We start from the raw sequence: 21,593 nt of genomic DNA, 5'->3' as shown, positions 1-21,593 counted from the left end.
TCATTTGTATGATATGGGTATTGACATGATGCTAGGATACACAGTATCTACCCTGCTTTTCCACTGTTAATTCCAGTCTTTATTATTCACAGAAAGCAGTAAAGCTTTCCTTTTCTCATCTGGCTCCTACAGATATGCCCCAGTTTATGCAATGAATGGGTTTCTGCAAAGGCATGTATGTGATGCTTATCTTTGTGAATTGCTTTATATTTTGAAGACACGTTAGACGAATTGTGTTTCAAAGAAACTTTATGAGTATCTCACTTCTTAATGTCATAAGTCATTCTGATTCAAGATCATAACATCTCTCTAATGTATTAGCTTACAAAATTCTGGTTTTTGCTTGAAGAGGTTTAATTAAAGCAAGATAAAACTACCTAATAATGTTCACTTGCTGAGTTACTGTAGAAATGCCTAATGTATTACCAGAAGGTAACTTAATGTCTCCAATAAATGCCAAGTGGTCCAAACCGCACTGACTGACAACTTAATTAGGTATAAATGTCATGATTATTCCTCATCTCTTGCATTTTTTAGGAAGAAAACATTCACACGGTGAAGGGAATCAGAATCTATTTTTATATCCCTAGAGTTATAAACATTTGTATCAAAATATTTACAATTATAGTATATGAAATATCAATCTATTGAAGAAGAAGCCAAATACAGTACTAGATCAACCCACCAAAGTAATGCAAATTACATGAGACATAAATGTCACAGAAATAAAGTAAAAGACAAGGCAATACATGGTTCACTCCAGTCATAGTTCGACTTTCCAACCTAATGCAAGTATCTCTTTTGGGTATATCTAATATGTAAGTGTGTTTCTGCACATAAGACAGCCTTCTCTAATCATGTGATGATTAAGTCACAATTAAAAAGGTCATCGTCCCGCAGTTTTGGCTTGCCGTCTCTCTACCCCCAGCCACGATAATCTGGTGGCCTGCCCTCAATACTCCCTTAACCAGAATGAACACAGAGAAATATACTTAGTCATAGTCCTTTTACATAAATACCACTAGTCATGGCATAACAACTCCCCAAAGAGGAAAATCATGTGAGAAACGGGATAAGGAGAGAGCTGGGAGAAGGAAAGTAGGCAAGATGTCTCAGATTCTCCCTGGGTTAGATCTTCTCAGGCAATAGAGGAAATGTCTTCCCATAACAACCCCTTTAGACAGAATCTGAGATGGCTTGAAACAGCTCCTCCAGGCCACAGCAATGCCTGCTTAACCAGGAATAACATACTGCAACTAAGTCCTATATAGAAATGCTCCTATGGCAACAGACAGCCAGTTACCATCTGATTGGGTACCACAAGAGTTTTTGCTTTTTTTTTTTTTTCCTTAAAGAAATTATCTGCCCATCACCTATATTTTTAATTATCTCATGGGAATTTTCTAACTTTCCTGGGAATGCAGGCCCTGTATTCTTACCACGACCGAAATCTAGTATGCTTAATACTTCACAATTATATAGCACCTTTTACCCAAGGATCTATTTGGTTTTGTTTCGTGTGTGTTTTACTAAGCTTCCAGAACGGCCCTGCATCACCTGTGAAGTGGGATAGGCAGGGCCTCTGAAAGGTGACTACTCCAGGCAGAGTCAAAGCGAGAGCCACCGCTGAGCCTAGGAGTCCTGATCCCCAATGTGTATAATTAGACAAAACATCCTCAGAAGTTATCATTGAGAGGGAGGGTAATAAATCGTGTCACAGGGAACCGTGTCCATCTCTCTCCCATCATGTACTTAAAAGAAATACTGACTGTATGGACAGGGGGTCCTAAAAACATAACCCTACTGTAGCACTGTCACAAAACTGCCCCTTGGTCCCATAACTTGTGTGGTACTTTCACCACTGAATTGGTCACTAGTGGCTTTACAGATCGCCAGAAGAGCTGCTTTGGCTTTAAGCAAGAGGCCTAGCAAAGTCCATAGCGAGAGGTCTCCATGAGGGACAGCGGCGTGAGGTCTTGTCTGAGTTCTGACCATCCCCCAGGCCTTCCACTGTGAAAAGTTCTCTTTCTTGGTTTAAGCAATCCACCCATTTGGCCTTAGGACTGTATCTCTTTCTCCCATTTTTGTCACAAATACCACTGAGTTCCACAGAGTTAAATATCTGTTCTAAAGAGGGATAATGGCTCACTGGCCAGAACCCTCCTGTAGGTCCTTCAGACTGGAATGTGATGTTTTGTTTTGGGTCAGAAAGGCGGAATGGCTTCCAGGCTTAGCATATTCAACCCCAGAACAAGATCTGCTCTTGCTGGAACTTGTACCGCTATTTTAACTTGATGCAATAGGTCTGAGGACCGCAGTGCGAGACCCAGAATTCAGCCTCAGGAGTGGAGCCAGTGGTGTGGCAGCTGATGGGGCCCCAGCGTGTGTAACTGAGGACAGTTGGAGGCCAAGTGTGGTGGCTGGAGAGAGGCTCTCCTGGGGCCCGCATCAAGGGAGCAGCAGAGTACTAGCCAATTACTTTCTCCTAAGGGCAGGGGCTCCACCATAGAGAACCTCCTCAGGAATGGTTTGGATTTCAGCCTCTCCCACCCTTACTTCCCCTCCCCGCCCCCCGCCCCTCTCTTGGTTTTTCCTGCATGGCATCTTCCACTTCCCTCCCAGATTCAACGGCTTCCTTCTCCCCACCCCCACCCCCCCGGATCCCCATGAATTTTTTCAGCCTTATTTCTTTCTCAGGACCAGATAGAGAATGCCAATGATGAAGCTAAAGCAGAAGCAGATCCAGGTCAGGATGAAGGAATAGCCATGGTGACTCTTCATGTAGAGGTTTCCGTAACCACTGGCATAATGATGAGTATAGATGGACACCCCGACCATAATGCACAGCCCTGCAAGGGGGGAAAAAAAAGTTTAGGTTGGTTTGTTTGTTTGTTTACATTAAAACAAAGAAAAAAGATTGTATAATTTTTATTTTTTTTTTAACGTTTATTTATTTTTGAGACAGAGACAGAGCGTGAACGGGGGAGGGTCAGAAAGAGGGAGACACAGAATCTGAAACAGGCTCCAGGCTCTGAGCTGTCAGCACAGAGCCCGACGCGGGGCTCGAACTCATGGACCGTGAGATCATGACCTGAGCCGAAGTTGGCCGCTTAACCGACTGAGCCACCCAGGCGCCCCGATTGTATAATTTTTAAAAGATCCTATTTCCCTCATCGGGAGGATAAAATCTGGCCATTTAGCCCCAAAGTGTTGTTCTTATGATCTGCCCTGGACCAACCTCGATGGTTGTGTTGGTAAACTAGAGGTGTTTGGGCCCTCATATCTCTACTGCTCTGAGAAGCTAAAAGTGTGAAGCAAAACACAGAACTTCATGTCCACCACTCAGCTTTCCCTTCTGGACCCCCCGTGTATGTAGGCAGGCTGCCCAGGATACAAAAGAACACAGCCTCTCACCAAATTCTGTGTGTTTGGGAAGAAGGACGAAGAATAAGAACAGCACTAAGGCCATGCACTGTGGCAGTGGCTTCGGCTCTCTAAGGACCGCAAGCTTCCTGCCCTCAAGTGTCCACTGTACAAGGACTAGCGACAGGGCAGCCCCAGGAGCGCAAGGTTTAAACAATGAAGCAACTGACAGCACTCATTCCAAGCAGCGATCAGGGGTTCTCAAAAAGAGAACAAACAACCGGGGGACAAAGCTGTCCAAAGTGACTTCACTGAGCCATGTGCTTGTCTGTCCGAGTTGCCGGGAGCACCCTCGGTAAGACCCACATAAAAGCATTTCCTGCACGAATGGGAGCCCACCACTGCGATACTCACAGCACACCAGCATAGTGGCCCCCGAGAGGAAGAAGCGGTTTCCCTTCTCCATGGTGAAGAGCTGGAACACGAAGACCACGAGAGAGATGACGGAGAAGATGATGGAGAGGATCATGAAAGCCTGCACGGCCTTGAGGGCATCTGTGGACACAGGAGGAGGAGAACAAGGGTATTAGACTGACTCGTCCCGGATGGGCTGGACTTTTCTCTGATCACGCCAACCCTCAGGATCAAGCACAGACCTTGAATACATACCTTCATCGGCATACGACAGGGCTCCATCACAGTTGCCACCCGTACAGTTTTTCCAAAGGCCTACCGATGTTTTTGTATCATCTGAAACCACCCAGACCTGAAACCAAAAGGAAACAAACAGTGGTTGAAAAACTCACCCTCTGCTTTAAAAGAAAAAGAAATAACAAATCAGATTTGGGCCGGGATCGAATCTTAAGCAATACACAGTACTGAGCCACAAATACGGCTCAGCACCCCCAACCCTTGGTGGAAATGAGATGTGACTCAAACCGAAGTCACAAAGGTCCCAAGAGGAAAGATGGAAGAGTGTGTGGCTAAAGACAAATCACACAGCTTCTCTGGGGCTGCATGTCAAGAAGCCACTTTCATCTAAACAGAAGACTGTCGAGGCCCCTAAAAGTAGAAGAGTGACCAAAACGTATTCCCCAAGGCTCACTGTGGTGCCGGTGTCCCTTCCCACCTGGACAAAGAAAAACCATTCTTCTTCTGAAAAACAAGCATCCACTTGCCCACACACAGCACCTGTTAGAATGAGCATTGCTGGAAGGGCACGTCCAAGAACGTGTGATCACCTGCTCTTGATTCAAGAAGCAGCTAGGTGCCAAGCCCTGTATTAGGAGCTGATAATTCAGGCATTCAGCACTCTTGGCCTCCACTTCTGTGGTTTGAAGTCGTTCACTGGGCTTGTCGTTATTCTCAGAGACTTAGGGGCTGGTGTATAGAATGGCCAACCTACAGTCTGGAGAAGGCCTCATGGATGGGGATTCTGTCTTATCAGAGTTGTACTTAAATTAGCCCTGCTTATGATCACACACCCCCGCCCCCCAATGTTAGCAAACTCTTCTATCTGAACTTTAAAGCCCATTTGTTCTTTAACTGTAACATGGACCTAAAGAGATTCTGGAACCACCGTTGGCCCATCTAGTGACGGGTGGCCTTGATTTTTGTGTGCGAGGAGCTGTCTTGTCTCTTTCTGAGAAAAGCGCAACAAAAGCAAATGTGATGCTATCGACTACCACTAGAGGTCAGAGTAGCCCAAGCTTCGGAGAGAAAAGGCTCCTGCTACCTCCATATTTTTTTGTTGTTTTGTTTAAGTGAGTTAATTCCGTGGAGCCAGGTTAATCACGCAAAATGCCACTTTCACGTGCTACTCTCAGCTCAGAATTTGAATGTATCAGTCTGGCAACCACAGCTTCTCATCCTCTCTCTCCCATCTATCCTTCTAATCAAGGTTCCCAGACGGAAGAGAAGTTCTGCTCCTGCTGCATACATGGCTGTCCTCATTCCGCCCTGAACAAAGGTTCTCCCTCAAGGAAGCAGGCACCTCGGCTGGCTAGCGCTCCTGCCTGGAACGCGTCGCTACTCCTTCCTCGATTCATCTCCTGCCAAGAGACCCCGCCCATCTGCCCATCCTCCAAGCTCCACCTCCGGAGAAGATTCTGCTAGAGCCTGAAGAAGTCTCATTGTCTTCTCCAGCCCCTAGACACCTAGAGCCCTGGCTGTTGACACTGGCTTTTATCCCCCCGCTGTTTAATCGTTGGAAGTGCGCGTGTGTGTTTATTGTTTTCCACAACTAAACTGTATATTCACAAGGGGCAGGGGTTGTGGCTCAAACTTCTTTTGTAGCGCTTTATATAAGTATCCAAATAACTTCTGGGTGAATGAATGAAAAAAAGAACGTTACTCACATTGGCAATGGTGGAGACAAACAACATGATGACAGTGGCGATGTGGACCACAAAGATACCAGCTAGTAATACCAGCATCTTGGCTTTTTGATGCTTCAAGAGCGAAGAGAATTCTGAAAAGACAGAAGGCAAAGGAGGGAAAAAAGGTTACTGTCAGTTTCAGTAAGATGATTCAGCTTTCCCACATGCGTGGACTATCTGCTAAAGTCAGGAGGAGCTGCAATAAAAACCATCACAATTTCATTATAAATTCCTAGAAACATCTTATTAACCTAGTTTCCTAAGTGCCTATTCGTCTGCTTACATACACCTCAATAGAAACATAATTCCGCTTCTCAAGGATTTATATACTCCTCTCTCTAATACAGCCTGTTTCAAAAAAGAAAAGCCCACATTTTATCACCGTTGGTGTTTTATCTCGTTTGTGGTGTAAGCACCAAAAAGTAAAACTTGGATTTTTAAAAGGCCTTTTCACAGTTGTAATTTCCAGGTCTCTGTGCAACGATGTCATATAAATTTCCATTTTCCACTGAGGAAGGGTCCGTGCCTCTATCAAACTGCTCAGCCAGTGATATTAATAGAAGTGGATTCCTTCTACAGAACAGCAGCTATTACTATGCCCAGAGACTGAATAGGCCACTAATTTGATCCCGGGTGAGCTATAAAATGTGAGAGCCACAACTTCTGTTATTATAATGTTGTTTGGTATTCAATAATTATAACAACCTAATTACAGTTTAATGGTCTGATCACCTACTGATTGAACATTTCAGATTTGTGTTACTGCACCTGAGCCTTTGGGCTGTGTGTGGCTCATGGGAGGGACTCTGCTATTTGTCTAGGGCACAGTGCTGTATTTCTGTTGATGCACGATGTCGATTCTGGGGCTTTAGAAGCATGCACGCTGAAACACCACTAAAGGTGCCATCTATTTGTGCATGACATTTACACAAAGTCCAATCCTTCAGGACCCAATGGAGAAGACAGGCAAATGCATAAATCACGTGCTAGGAGGACTGGGAAGTAATATGCATTAAGAATGGGTATGGATGGGGCGCCTGGGTGGCGCAGTCGGTTAAGCGTCCGACTTCAGCCAGGTCACGATCTCGCGGTCCGTGAGTTCGAGCCCCGCGTCAGGCTCTGGGCTGATGGCTCAGAGCCTGGAGCCTGTTTCCGATTCTGTGTCTCCCTCTCTCTCTGCTCCTCCCCCGTTCATGCTCTGTCTCTCTCTGTCCCAAAAATAAATAAACGTTGGAGGAAAAAAAAAAAAGAATGGGTATAGATAACAAAAGCGTTCAGCCATAATCTCCGCAGAGGAGAAAAAGGGAGCCCACTGATCATAAAGAAAATACGCAGGATGCACATGGGAGTGGCTATTCTGATTTATGTCAGCTGCAGAGGGAGTGCTTTATCATGCCCACAATAGTTACGATGCAGTATAGGCTCAAGGGACTTCAAAAGGAAAGGGCTGGAGGTTATTCACAGCAGAGTGGATATGTGGATGTCCCCACCTAGGAGGGGATGGCTGTGCACATCCTGCAATTGTCCTGCTTCTCTCTCTCACTCCACCTAATTTAATTGAAGCTTTGAGCGTTCTTGAGCCACTTTCCTGCTGTCCCAGGTATTTCGTGGCCAGCACTGATGCTATCGTCCCAACACTTCAGGTGCCTTTTATCTCCTCTCATTTTCCTCGTCAGTACTCAAAGTCTACAATGTTCTAAAACAAACAAACAAAACCCCACAAAGTCTAGAATGTTCTAATGTAACTGAGGGAGACTTGCTCTTTACAGGCCAGGAATGAGAGGCAGACACTGGCTTCCCCTCCGTGCATCCCAACTGTCTCCAGCAACCCCTGCCTTCCTTCCCAATCCCAACACTTCCCTTCAACCCAGACTACTTTGTAGGAATGTGTCCAATTTCACTGTGAATGACAAAAATCATGAAGTTTATCCTGCCGCTTCAGGGGAGAGCTTGGAGCTTTCATGCCTGCTATTAATAATCTTCCTACACATTCAAATTTATTTTTGCTTTTCGCAGGTTCGTGCATACCTCCGCAATTTTCTGCTTGACTTTAATGCACAGTGAAAAGAGGTTTCCGAATTAAACAGGTGGAATTAGAATCATATAAGATCACTTGACCTTTCAGTCTCAGTCTCCTCTTATATAAAGTGGGGGCTGCAATGTTAATTATACAGGGAGACAGGAGGGTTAAACTGGATCATGAAAGTAAAACTAGCCCAGTGCCTGCCCCATGGCAGGTGCTAATAGGGCGGCTTTGGTTGTGGCTATTAGTATTCCTATTATTATTCTATGAAACTGAGAGTGGCTGTTGCCAATATAACCAGTCAGTCACTAGGCTGCCCTATGAGAAGTACAAGTAGTAGGATATCTTCTATGTACATCACAAGGCAGTGTGTGCAGATCATTTTGGGCTCCTAGAAATTGTCATTATGCCTAATACCTGCCCTGTGAGTGGGGAGACCACTAAGAAGACACCCTCAGGAATCAGAAGGAGAAAGCTCACACCATCCCTGGATCCTGATCTTGACCTTCATGGGGAAAGGAAATGGCTGACTTCAGGGGATTACAAATTATTACATAACGAGTCATATGTTTAATCCTCCTTGGGCTCTATAAATGCTTTTTTTATTCCTTTGGCTTCTAATTGACAAACACCCTCCTCCTAAAAGTGGGAAAAGATTGAGGGGCCAAGAACAGAATACAGTACACCAAATGAGGCTTCTTAAACGAGGTGGAGGAAACATCACGAGTTCCCTGCCTTGCATGCTGTTGGGAATTCAGTAGAAATTTCTGCCCCCTTGGGTTGCTATGTAACCCTCCGAAGTAAGTCTGATTCCTTTCATCCCTGCTCAGCTTACACTCTCCATTTTGATGACTTGAACATTATTGCATTCCATACACCCTCCTCCTACTGCACATCCACCTCAGCCCACCCAACTTACCCCTCAGCCTCTTGATCTCTCTCCTGATCTGGAAGGTAATGGCCTTATGAAGGAGAGGTCCTATAGTGCCTTGTCGTGTAGTATTCCCTTTCTCCAGGGACTGGTACCTTCCCTTGTGTTTTGTGTGTGCTCTGCTGTTTTTTCCTGGCTGCTTTAACCTTCAGGCCAGTCATCTGCAGATGCTCTCCTTGCCTGCTGTAAGCATTGTTTGCTCCCTGGACTGAACGTGGTGTGATTTAACTAGGTGTGCTCTGGTCTGCTTGTGAAATGAGACCTGTAGCCACTGCCACCAGAACCAAGGCTGGATCTCACTCCTGATCTAAGCCAAAGCCCCACCTGATCATTATTTCCCTGCCTGTGCAAGCCGGAGGAGTGGGTGGGGGAATCAAGCAAAGAAGTGACTCTCTTTCATCTTACATTCCTGTGATCATGCCACATCTATCCGCTGAGGAAAGGAGCAAAACGTCTTGAATTAGCAAGAGTGCTTAGTGTATAGAACACATAATTTCCTCTGCTTTTGGCTGCTATATCCAACCAGAAGTAAGGGGTATTTAGCTGGAGATAGCACATAATACATATAACTTCTCCATCTTTTCACTGCCCCCAATTCGTCAGGTTTTATTAGTGTCATCCATTGTCAGCTTAGGAGGGCTTCCATTGTTTTCAGTGGCCCTCTGTAACACATTTGGAAACAGAATAAACTATCTTCTTAAATTTCTCATCTGGATTGTTCCTAGTAACCCAGTCCCTATACTAGAGTATCCCCAGCACAGAAACCCTTACCCAGAGGTGAGGTGGCAGAGGAAATCTTGATGTGTTCATAGACAACCATTCTACAAATGGGTGAATGTCTGGAGATCTAATAGCAGAGCAGAATGGGAATAAATAACAGAAGTTCTCGTGCTCTTAAACCTTCTGCCCACCCTCTACCAGCAGTGCAGCTTGCAAGGAGACTCATTCCCTACCTGGGTATGTATCTCACTTCATACAAAAGCACTGAAAAGAAACTATTTCTGAATATCCATATCATTGGAAGTATTGACTGTTACAACTTTTTTCCTTGGCAGTTGGTTTCACTAAAACAATAATTGGCTTCTGCCTCAGACCTCTCTAAAATGCTTTGGATGGCACTCTCCAGTGGAAAGCATACTCTTAGTCACAGCTGGGCAGCTCAAACCAGGAAGTACAAAATAACAGCATTGCAATTCTAAATAACTAGGTGCAATGCCTAACCTTCAGAGCATTTGGTGCATTGGGCAGTCCCAAAGTTTGTCAGTTGGTTGTTGGGGACTCCCATAACATTATTTATGGTACTTAAACCTAAGCCAACAGAGCTAGTGCACTCACTGTGTTCTTAAAGGCTAGGACATCCACTGACTGTTCTATGCGAGTTGCAAGAAACATATTTCTCCACCCATCACTGTAAGCAGAGTAGGATTTCTTGAGACAGGGGTGCTCAGGGATATGACTGGGCTGAGCAGGAAACTGAGAAAAGCATGGGAGGCATGAATTGTGACTCTAGAGAGAAGTTGAGTATTAAAAGAAAAGGAAGTTTGAGACTTAGAGCCACACAGCAGCTCTCTCTCCTTTTCTCCCAAACACACAGACCAGCCAGTTCCCTTTCCACCACCGCCATCTTTTATTCCTGACCATGCTTCCCCTTTTCTTCTCAAATTGCCCAGCCCACATAGGAGCGGCAGTCTTTTTTATGCTCCTAGTCCCAATGCAAATCTCACAACACTCACCATTCTAGGTTTGCATTAAGTTCTTTGCTAAAAGAAAATTATCACAGTTAGTGGAAATGACCTTGAGAATTACAAATTCTATAAGGTAATTGGAGCTCTAAATGACTACCTAAGGTGGGGTGGGGGGAGGGGGGATAACTCTCGTCTCCAGGTTGTCTCCATCCACTTAAATCTTTATTGGTTTCTTGCCTTCCTTTTATGCCCTCCAACTCCCAAAAAATATGAAAGAATCAAAGGAACATAGCTATTGAGACTGCTTTGCCTTAATTTTTAGGATGCTCTGACCACGAGAAACAAATCAGGCTCCTATGGGCACCTTTCCTTTTCTGATGGGTACGTAATACTGCAGAGACTTTGAGAATAATTGACTTCTAAAGATACAGAAGAGGAGTTTAGATGTTGGTAATTTGGCTCCATGGTTGTTAAGCTTGGGTCAGATAAGTTCTTCCCACCACAGTGTATGTGTATTTATTGAACTGCCACCACCAGAGTCTGGGGGATGCAGTTCTTTAAGGGTGGTGGTCTAAGTCACAATAACTGGGAGCCACACAATAGAATAGGACAATGACAAACCCACTCTTCCAGCAAAGGAAGTGGTGGAAATCCTGGGCTTCAATCACTGAAGAACTAGCCAGAGCTTGGGGGTACAACATAATCAGAAATGGGGGTGGAGGGTGGGGAGGTCGGAGGCTATGTGAGCAGAGAGGGAGTCGCACAGAGGTCAAATGTCCCCCATTCATTTGAGAGCGAGTGAGATTCTCCCGGACAAAGACACAGGGAGGCATCCTTTACCAGATGGTGCAAGAGAGCTTTCTGAGAACATGTGAATCAGCTGCCTAGCACGAAGACAGCTTGGTCATTTTCCTGACAGCCTTGTATAACCCAAGCTTCTCTGGGGAGAAGGGAGAAATCATGGCCAGCTGCCAAATTCCCCATCTCTCCTTCCTTTCATCCCAATTTTATAGCTCAAAAAACCATAGTCAGGTCATGGGTTCTTCCTCCATTATTTATCCCTCATCCACCCCTTACTTTCTGTTCGCCTTGTCCTTGCCCAGTTCAGATCCTAACCTGGACCACGGCATCAGCCTCTCCGGTGGTCCTCCTTCTGAGCTCTTCCTTCTCTGCTGTACCCTCTATGCCACTTCGTTATCTGACCTTGTCACTCCTCTGCTCAAAATCCTCCAAGCACCTCACCACCCCCTCCACCAACCACTGGAAAAGAGGCTCCAAACGCCTTACTCCGGCCCTGGGAATCCTGAGGATTTGATTTCCAAAGAAAGAGCCCTGCTTTCAAGTGTGCTTCCTCCAGGAACTACCTATCAAAATTTTTTCAAAGAAGCTCAAATCCTGCCTTTTCTAAGAAGCCTTCCCGGATACATAAGTCAGAAGTAGTCATTTTCCCCCACTGTGTAATAACCTTACATAGCTCTTTATTAAAACCACTAGGGGCAATCTGCCTGGTAACAAAATTACTTATGGTAATGTTTGGCTCTCTCACCCCTAAGATTCTAAGTTTCCGAAAGGAGAGTCTTGTCTATGACAGGTACCAAGTAAACTTCCATTCAGTGAGCAAATAAATGCTATATCTATATCTATATCTATATCTATATCTATATAGCCTTCCTAATAGCATTTATATATATATATAAATATATATGTATTATATATATATATATTTTACATACACAAACTTTAGTCTTTTACAATTTTTAGAAATCATTTGTACATGATTATAACTATGTATTGAGCATATTATTATATGCAAGCTCCATGTTATATATTCCTATGTAAATACTTATGTAAACATACGAATATTTTCCTGAGTAATTTTGACATTTGAACATACAAGGGTATATATGTGTTTGTTGCCTTTTATTTAAGAGGATATAAGTGAATGCAAAGAAAATACCTTAATTTCTAATGACTAATTTGTCCACAGATTTAACTTTTCTATCTTTTTAAGTTATAGAATCTCTAGACTGAGAAGGGGGCCTTAAAATTTCTCCCTAATATATGAACCTCAGCTACAAATCCATACCATGGAACTATCTAAGTCATGCTTAAACTCCTCCAGTCACAGGGAGCTCACTACTTGCCAAGACCCTCCCATTAGAAACGTCCTTCTGACAATGCATCAGAATCTGCTCTTGGCAACTCCTACCCCTTATCTTAGTTCTGCCCTTAATCTAAAGCTGCCTCTTCAGGGGCGTCTGGGTGGCTTAGTTGGTTAAGCATCCGATTTTGGCTCAGGTCATGATCTCACGGTTTGTGAGTCCGAGCCCCGTGTCAGCACAGAGCCCGGAACCTGCTTCGGATTCTATGTCTCCCTCTCTCTCTGCTGCCACCCTGCCCTCTCTTTCTCTCTCTTAAAAATAAATAAACACTAAGAAAAATTTTTTTAACAAAATAAAAAATAAAGCTGCCTCCAGGCATTCTCTAGAATGGTCACCTTTGAAGCAGCATTTCCATGCTATCAAAGAAGTAACCAGAGGACATCACCGTAGATCCCTAAATCTCAATCATGTCATAATACGGTCTTGATTTTACTCGACTTTAGACACGACTCTGTCTTTTCATTGGATTATGTTTTCCTGATTGTGAAATCTCCGTGCCTTTCTGGGTAACTGTAAACTTTGAAGAAAGCTTTCTCACACCATCTGACCAAAGACGTGGTACTTCCTGCGAGGCACGAGAAAAGATGAAAGATGAAGCTGCCCTTGATCACATGATTTCCCTGAGTCAGCCTCTATCTCTGCGCCACCTCCCTTAGCGTGACACCCAACGGTGGCTGCTTGCTGCTCCTCCGTAAGGACACTGTGTAGAGTGGCAACACCAAGCCTTTCTATCCTCCTCAGGATCATTCTGCTTTGGTTGGTTTGTTTTTGATGTGTTTGTGTCCCATCGAGGATCATTTGGGTTGGCAAAGTGGATGTCCATTTAACACAAAAGCAGAAAAGGAAACACTCTCTTTTGGGAGCAGTCGGAGAGGATGTGTCCGGAGGAGGAAAAGGCTGGGATTAAAAGCAGGTTGAGTGGATGAGACCTTAGATGAGCTTTTCTGGCCATTGTTATTGTTGTTTTATGTCAAGCTTACTTTCCATTCTAAATATTGTTTTTACGTAGGGGTGGGAGAGGGCGGTGTTAATTTCTCCGTGGGAAACATGTGGAGAGAAAGGATCCCAAAGGGCCATTTCCTCCTGCCTCTGGATGTCTGATGTTTGGTGTGGAAGGAAAGAATTTCAGGTTGTATCTCACTATAGCTACATCATCAAGGGGCCTGATGTTTTTACATGCAGAGCAGCTTATGACCAGGAGAAACATCAGGAATCAAGCTGCAAAACTACATGCTCTAGGGGAAACAACTATTTTTTTCATGGTCCTGGAGGAAAGTGGGCTCCATCTCCCAAACGTGGTCTATCGATAATAAATGGGGGTTATTAGAGAAAGAGTAGTGTTTTGACTGACCTTGATATAAACTAGCACAAACTCTTGCATAGTTAGGGATGAAGAACCAGGGGGTGGGGGTGGGGGAACAAGCATGGTATTGAAAAAAAAAGGAAGGAGAAAAGAAGAAAGAAAGAAGGAAGAAAGGAAGAAAGAAGGAAAAAAGGGAGAAAGGGAAAAAGAAAGAGAAAGAAAGAAAGAAAGAAAGAAAGAGGAAGGAAGGAAGGAAGAAGGAAAGAAGGAAGAAAGGGAAAAAGAAAGAAAGAAGGAAGAAAAAGAAAGAAAGAAGAAAAGAAGGAAGAAAAAGAAAGAAAGAAGAAAAAAAGGGAAGGAAGGAAGGAAAGAAGGAAGGGAAAAGGCAAGCACCTATTAGAAAACCAAAATCTCCAACAAATTCTGCCTCTAACTTCTGACTTTGGGAAAATCACATCACCTCTCTGGTTGGTGCCTCCTACAGAGAAAGAGTATGCAGTGATAAAGAACATGGGCTACAGGTTCAAATCCTGATTCCATCCCTTCTGTTTTTAACTTCGGTTTTGTGGAGGTATAATTAACATGAAATTGTAAGACATGTAAAGTATACATTGCGGTGATTTGTTGACTGCAGCACTTCTTAACCGTGATCTGTAGACCTCAGAGGGCTAGCGTGAGGATTGAGGGGCTCGTGCCTGACAGAGCAAAGGCTAGATGGCTGTTGAGGATTCTTTTTGTTCCTTTACGTGAGATGAGAGGCTCAGGCCGGCCAAATGGACTTTCAACTTCTCTGGCAGAATCCAAGGGCTGACGACTATGCTAAAAACAAACAAGTAGCATGAATCTTGCTTTTGCAGATGCTCCCAAGGAGAATAGCCTCTCTCTCTCTCTCTCTCTCTCTCTCATTTCCTCTTGTCCTCCTTTGTGTCCAAGCAGGGGGTGGATCTGGCAACATCTGCAAAGGCTCAGGCCAGACCTGGGCTGTGATGCGGGGACCAGCCCACGCCCCCAGACCGCAGCTGGCCAGGCCGCTGGGGCGACAGCCCCCAGGGTGAGGACAGAAGCAGTGGTTGTCTTCTGCTTCTGACAAAAGAGGAGTGTCCTGGCCACCAGAATGTCTTTGAGGGAGAGGTTGCCAAGACAATAACTAGGGTCTGGGAAGAAAATCAAGGTGTGGCCCAGCCCAGGGGCACTTGGGCGGGTCGACAGTAGGTGGCGGCAGCATGCTTCAACCAGCAAAGCGGCCTGGAGAGCCCACAGGGCCGGGAGGGAGGCCGCCAGAGGCAAGTGTGCTGGGGGGGGGGGGGGGGGGGGGAGCGGGCGGGGGGGTGCGGGGGGGGGGGGGGGGGGGGGGGGCACAGGCCTCCTAACTCTTTGTGAGTTGTGAGAGCGCTTGTTTAGAGGTGTGGAGGTTCTTTAGTCCAGTCCCTGAACCAAGGAGAAAATGCACCTTCCCCGGAGCTAAACCAGAACAGGGAACTGAAACCCACCGTCTCACACCCTCCAGGCCGGGCCTCCTCCATTCCAGCATGATCTTCTCTCTCCCGTATTTGTCTCAGGGTTCAGCAGACGTTCTAGACCTTCTACCATAGCTACCCTTCACTCTGTTCCTTCCACCACCTCCTGGTTCATCAGAGGGTCAGCAGTGCCCCCTCAAAACAGTGCCGGGGGCAGCTGCTTCTTCCTGTCATGTTGCTAAGGAGGCCCACAGCAGAACCACCAAAAGTCCAAGACCAGATCCCCACACTGCAAACTCTAAGACACGCTTCCAACGTTCCATCCTGGCCCCCACACACAGCACAAGCGTCCCTTCTCCACCAAAGCCACATCCGGCAAAGGGAAGCCGGGACGCACCCGCCAGCCTAACTCACCGTTCCAGGATACCAAACCTCTCTCCAGTTCCCCATCTCCAGCACCCCCGCCCCCAAGGAGGGGCCTTTGATTATTTGAGAGAAGTCAAAGTATCAAGGACTTCATTTTGCTTTTAGCTCTGATCGGAGCCTTCTGAAAAGAGGAAAAACATCAAGGGAGATCACTGCCCTGTTGGCATAAATTTTCAGTGGAAATTCAAATGACACCAAGGATGTATTGACCAACATTTGTAGCTTGGGCAACAAAGGTTCTTCACAGGGGACAGAGAACAAAATATTTGACCCTGAGGAATGTTCAGAAACATTGAAGGGGGGGAGGGGTGTTCCCTAGACAAGAAGGGAAGGAAATAGGGTGGGATCCTCCCCGCACTTCTCCCTGTCTTTCTCTTTCCGCAGCGCTCTTTCTCCCTCTTCTAGAACTGTCCAGTGGCACTTCTTCTTCTCCCTCAACACACAAGCCTAAGGAAACACCTGCCTTTGCACCCGCTCCCTCTTCCTCCTCTACTGTTCTATTCGACTATTTGAATTTGAAGATTCTAAGATTCGCTCTCATCCACACCTTTACCGCCACACCCTCACGCTGCAGGGTCCCCCTCCCAGACAAGAGGGTGGAGCTCCTTTCCCAGGACCAGCTCAGTTTCTTCCTAAACCTGGTTTGGTTACTGGTGAATCCTTTTTTGTTGTCAGTGTCTTAACAGGCTTCTATGGCCTGCCTCTTCTCATCTGAGCTGGCGCCCTTTGTGTGTAATCAGTCAAACCTCTTCCTTTTCTTCCAAGAGCTGGGTGAATCATTACTATCTGATGACAAGGTGAAAGGAATCTCAGAGCAGATGAGCCCAGGAGGCTGCCTGGACCCTCAACCTTGTGTAAAATACCTTGCGATGCAACACGATGCCTCAGTTAACTTTTCTCCCAATTTTTATGGATTGAACTATCAGCATGAGCCAAGGGATTCCTCAAAAAGGGATGATAAGACCTTAGAACAATAAAATTTCAGAGCCACAGGGAGGCCGTGGAGACCATCAAGCTCTGTTCCCTCCATGAAGAAGACAAGTGACTTGCCCATGGTCACAGGACAGAGTGGGGACCAGACCACAACCCTCCCTCCCCTATTCAGCCATGTTGCATCTGCCCCGAGATTCTTACCACCACTTTCAACCTATGCCTGTGTTCTCAATTTTAACTACCCCATTTGAGGGAAGAATTCGTGAAACAGACTCAGGAAATACGAAAGCTGCCACATCCACATCAAGTCAATGGCACCAAGAGCGGGGGAGTCCATTTTAGTTCCAGGGAAATGCCCATTTCCAGAAGAAAATGCTGACCCAAATATTTCTTCAAAGGAAGAGAGAGAAACAGAGATCTCCACAAGGATTTGTACTTTTATCTTTATGCTTCAGTGTCAGTGGATCTCTCAGTTAAATTGAAAGAAATTATTTCAGGGCACCAGGGACTGATGTATCACAAAAAGTGGTCTCAAGACATATGTGTTTGGGGGTGGGGTATTGTGAATTCAAGCAATCAAGGCTCCCTTGATTACTGAACAGAAATCCGGGATCATCTAAGCAGAACTGGGAAGAGTCTTGGAAAAGAGAATTTCACGGTCAGAAACTTTCAGATCTACACTGGCTAAAGGTTATGAGCTCTTCTCCAGGACCGACATCCATTGTGCTGGCCAAGCAATTAGTCTGGGGTTATAATGGATTGGCAGCGTGTTCCTGGAGCTATCATGACAGGTGGTAACAATGTAAAGGTGTGAGCTATGTGAACTATAAACCAAGTTACGGGATAACTCCGGCAAGGCCAAGTTCGAAGCCTGTGCCTCTGGTATTTGATTGATTTAACCATCACCTCCATAAGTAGCGACTGGGTGTGTCCCCTCTGGGTCTGTACGTCCGACAGTCCCAAATGTCTCTGAGCTTTTGTGTTCGGCAGCCTTGGATATACTCGTGGTAAGTGAAAGAAGAAACCATATTCATGTGTTTAGAAAATGAAATCCCTCAGAATCAAATCCTGTGGGTATGGCTGACGACGTGCATAGTTGTAAAGTTTTAAAAATGCTTCCTGCTCTCTCGGAGTCTTAGGTAATAATGATAATACCAATTCATCAAGTTTTATCCATTGAACATTAATTAAGGGTTAAGCGTTTAGAGAGTAAGAGTAGAGCGACAACAAAAATGGAAGAGATATTTTCTGCATGCCCAGGAACAGAACTAGGAGCACAGTATAGAAGTTATAGAGACGCCAATTGTGCTGAATTTAAGAAATTCTAATGATTAGAGTTGTCTGGCAAAGTGGGCCGGTGGTAGTGGGGGAGCATGGAGATTCTCACTCGGAGGTAGTGAGCACCCCTATTCTGGAAATTTTAAGGAAATGTAAAGTGGCCATCTGTCCAAGGTGGTGTAAAAATAGGATTTCTGCATATGGTGGAGAATGAATGAATTGATCCTCAGACTGAGAATCTCCCTCAAACTGAGAATTTGATGAACAAAATTAAAGACAAAGTGTAACTAAATTTGCCGTGTGCCCTTTTCTATGGCCATTTGTCGGATATACTTCCTATCGGGCTCTGAGGAGTCTACAGGAAAACATTTTGCTTCATCTATAAGCCTTCTAGGTCGCTGACTGCTGTCTCTCCATTGATCCCTGTGCATCTGGCATGAACCAACCCCCCACTGCACCCTCCACACCAAGCCAAGAGGGTCTGCATCCCAGGGTGGTCTTTATGGAGCCCACTCACAAGGCCCCCTGGAGTCTGGATGGCCCCTGGGAACTGGATAGGCCTGAGCTGGTCTCAGAGGGAAGCAGGAAAGAGTTGAGAAAGTCACAGTAAGTTTTTCTAGCGGCCAGTAGAAGGGATGCCTTTCCTTTCCTCAGAGATGTGCCCTGTAGTCCTGGGAAGTAGCCAGCATCTGTTCTGGGATGCGATCTGCTCTGGGTTGGCCCTTGATGGCCTTGTGCCAACTCTCAGGACAGTTTAGTGCCCTCAAACAATGTAAAATCTGGGGGGTCCTCTGACCAGGATGCCAGACCGGATGTCCTGCAGCCCTCCAGACAGCACTCCACCCCCGCCCCATTCTTCAGAGTCTGTGGTGGAATTCAATCCGACTCTGAGGGTGGGAGGCTGCAGGGGGAAAAAATAACCCCCACATTTCAGTATTTTCAAAGACTTAGAGCTGAAATCCAGAAACACTCCTGCAGCTAGGGAGCTCCCTCACTACTTCTTAGAGGCAGTGGGAAAGGCAAGAATTAGAACAGCATTTCAACAATTGCCCTAAAACTCCAGGAAATAACATACAGCGTATTTTCTCACTGCTAGAACTACAGTGTAATGTGAAATGCACACACAAAAAAAATGCAATTTGTGATGGTCGACACTCCCAGATTTGTCAGTATTTTCTATGTGCTGACTGGATAAATATTGCTTATAGCTTTAAGTTACACAGAACTACAAGAAGATTCATGCTGGATTCATAGAATACCATTACTATCAACTTAATAATGGCTTCCTTGAATCCACATCCATGTAATCTGGAAATAATAAACATTTTAAGCAAATGTGGGAGTTCCCTGCATCTTGAAAAGTTTCCCTTGCACTTAGTTAATCATCCCCTCGAGGGCAGTTTTACGAGGCGCCTTGTCTGTACAATGTACACAAGCTGATTGCATTGAAATCGTCTCTTCCAACGAATTGCATTTCTAAAGGAAAAGCCTAATTTCGTCTGACAAGCTGAATCCTGTCATTTTCCTCATCTTGTTTATGTGGAGGAAAAATAAAACCAGTATCTATGTTGAAATGGGCCACACCTAGGCCAAAATGCTAACTTAAAAATAAAACAAATCAGGGGCGCCTGGGTGGGCTCAGTCAGTTAAGCGTCTGACTTTGGCTCAGGTCATGATCTCACGGTTCATGGGTTCGAGCCCTGCATTGGGCTCTGTGCTGACAGCTCAGAGCCTGGATCCTGCTTCAGGTTCTGTGTCTCCCTCTCTCTGACCCTCCGCCCCCCCTCAAAAATAAATAAACATAAAAAAAGACAAAAACAAAAACAAATAGAAATCACCCTTCTTCTTTTCTCCAGACTCTCTTTACCATTAATACTAGTGTTTGCGTTTGCACAACCACATTCTGGAAGAGCGAGAAGATAAAATGTTCCAAAGTAATCACTGCCTTCCATGCCGAAAACTTCTACATTCAGCTAAAAAAAAAAAATTATTTTCTTATTTCTGATAATAATGATTATTTCTCTCCACTCAGAACTAAAGTTCAGCTGTTTCTGGGGTGGAAGCACAAAGCCATTCACCATTTTTCTACACCAGATGAAGTTCCCCTGCCCCACCCTCTCCTGCAAACCCAGTTTCCCTCCCGCCTCTCCCCATCCTCTACATCTGGCCAGGAGACATGGAGCTCTGGAATCCACATCAGGCTGATTCCACCAAACGCAACTCTCCCGCATTTTCTCTGACACACCAGTTGATTCCCAACCCGCCCGCTCCCCTCCCCCCCACCTCTCTGTTTTCTTTAAACAAACCAACCCCCTCCTCCCATCCTGTGGGGAGAAAAAACACATTTAAACAGAAGTGAATGGACAAGCTAAAAGAGCAGGAGCAAATGCAACAACTAAAATAAACAGAAAAGCACGTATCTACCTATCATCCAAAAGAGACCAGCAAACGACCAAGAGAAACAACCCAAATCCTGAAGCAATTGAATCCAAACGGACAAACTGGAAAGCATCTGGCAAGTCGGTGCGCCCTTTCAAAGGCATGTAGTGTTTCCCCATGAAGAATGCCCTATCCTGGCGTGTTCCGAAATCCCTGCTCCCTCCACATTTCAGAGCAAGGACCCAGTTACTGCAAAACATTATCACAGCGCAGTCCCGCGGACTTACCCCCCACCCTCCACCCCGGGGTCCCCCAAACTCCCGGTCAAAAGGCATTTTTCTGAACCTTATGGAAAAAGTTGTCTCAGTATCCACTTTCAGCCAGATGTTTCAAAGAGTTCAATTCAGAGACTCATAGACAAATAGCTACAGGGAAAAAGAAAACGTGGAGCTTAGGTGACGAGGTCAGAAGAAGGAGAGCAGAGAAGGAAAGAAAGTTTGCCAAGCTTCCCCGCAGCGCTGGAAGCTGTCCTACCTGAGGGTCCTAAGCGACGGAGGCGCCCTGAGGAGCTGGTGGCTGCCTGGTCCGCTCTTCTGAAGGTATGTGACCACAGTGAGGGGAGGGACCTGCCTCCCGAGGTTATAAGTTTCCAGCGCTAGTGTGCTGGGGTGTGTGATGGGCGGTTTCTTTTCACTGCGTTTTAAAGGAGTTTCTATGAATCAGTCTGCCTTTAAAAAAAAAAAAAAGATTTGTTGGTAAGCTACGCCCTGCTAGGTTGGCAGTTGGTCAAGAGAGGCTGGGAGTGAGCCATCAATTCAAAGAAGCCTGTTTAGGCTCCCTCTGACTCACACACACACAGACCACAGTGGAAAAAGGAGTGACATTGCTTCAAATGAGTACTAGGAGTCACACAAATAGATCTATTTACCGAAGCCCGTTCCTCCTCACCAAAAAGGAGACACGGTTACCATGGGCATAGGCAAACACAACTTATCTGTCCAAATGTACATCTGGGGAGGAGGGGGCGAGGGAACAGGACAGAGCCCTGCCCGTTGAAATCCTCGCTAATCATCAAAGGAGATTCCCCTTCCTCCTCCCCTGCCTAATGCATCCGGCTTGCCAGCCATCAGAAATGATCAGATTCAGTTCCTACTTGCTTGCCTGCCTCACTTAGGTGCACCGTCCTAGGGACAGCTGTCCTGGGAACCAGAACAGGACACAACGCGAGCCCTCGTAATGCCTCTGAATGATGGAGCGCTGCTTCAACAGCAGACT

At 45.6% G+C, this 21,593-nt stretch overlaps 1 protein-coding gene across 1 annotated transcript; it reads right to left on the bottom strand.

The window, feature by feature from the left end:
- Positions 1 to 231: 231 nt before the first annotated feature.
- On the bottom strand, positions 232 to 21,022 carry EMP1 (epithelial membrane protein 1). Its single transcript, XM_049625094.1, has 5 exons — positions 20,853 to 21,022; positions 5,721 to 5,833; positions 4,033 to 4,129; positions 3,778 to 3,918; positions 232 to 2,849 (listed from the first exon to the last, which is right to left on the bottom strand). Exons 2-5 carry the CDS (start codon positions 5,796 to 5,798, stop codon positions 2,683 to 2,685), a joined length of 483 nt encoding a protein of 160 aa, XP_049481051.1. The 5' UTR covers positions 5,799 to 5,833; positions 20,853 to 21,022; the 3' UTR covers positions 232 to 2,682.
- Between the last annotated feature and the right edge of the window lie 571 nt (positions 21,023 to 21,593).

Source organism: Panthera uncia, chromosome B4 (assembly GCF_023721935.1).
Source record: "Panthera uncia isolate 11264 chromosome B4, Puncia_PCG_1.0, whole genome shotgun sequence".
Lineage (NCBI taxonomy): Eukaryota > Metazoa > Chordata > Mammalia > Carnivora > Felidae > Panthera > Panthera uncia.
The sequence above is the reverse complement of the archived record's forward strand: the minus strand, read 5'-3'. Positions and strand labels throughout refer to the sequence as shown.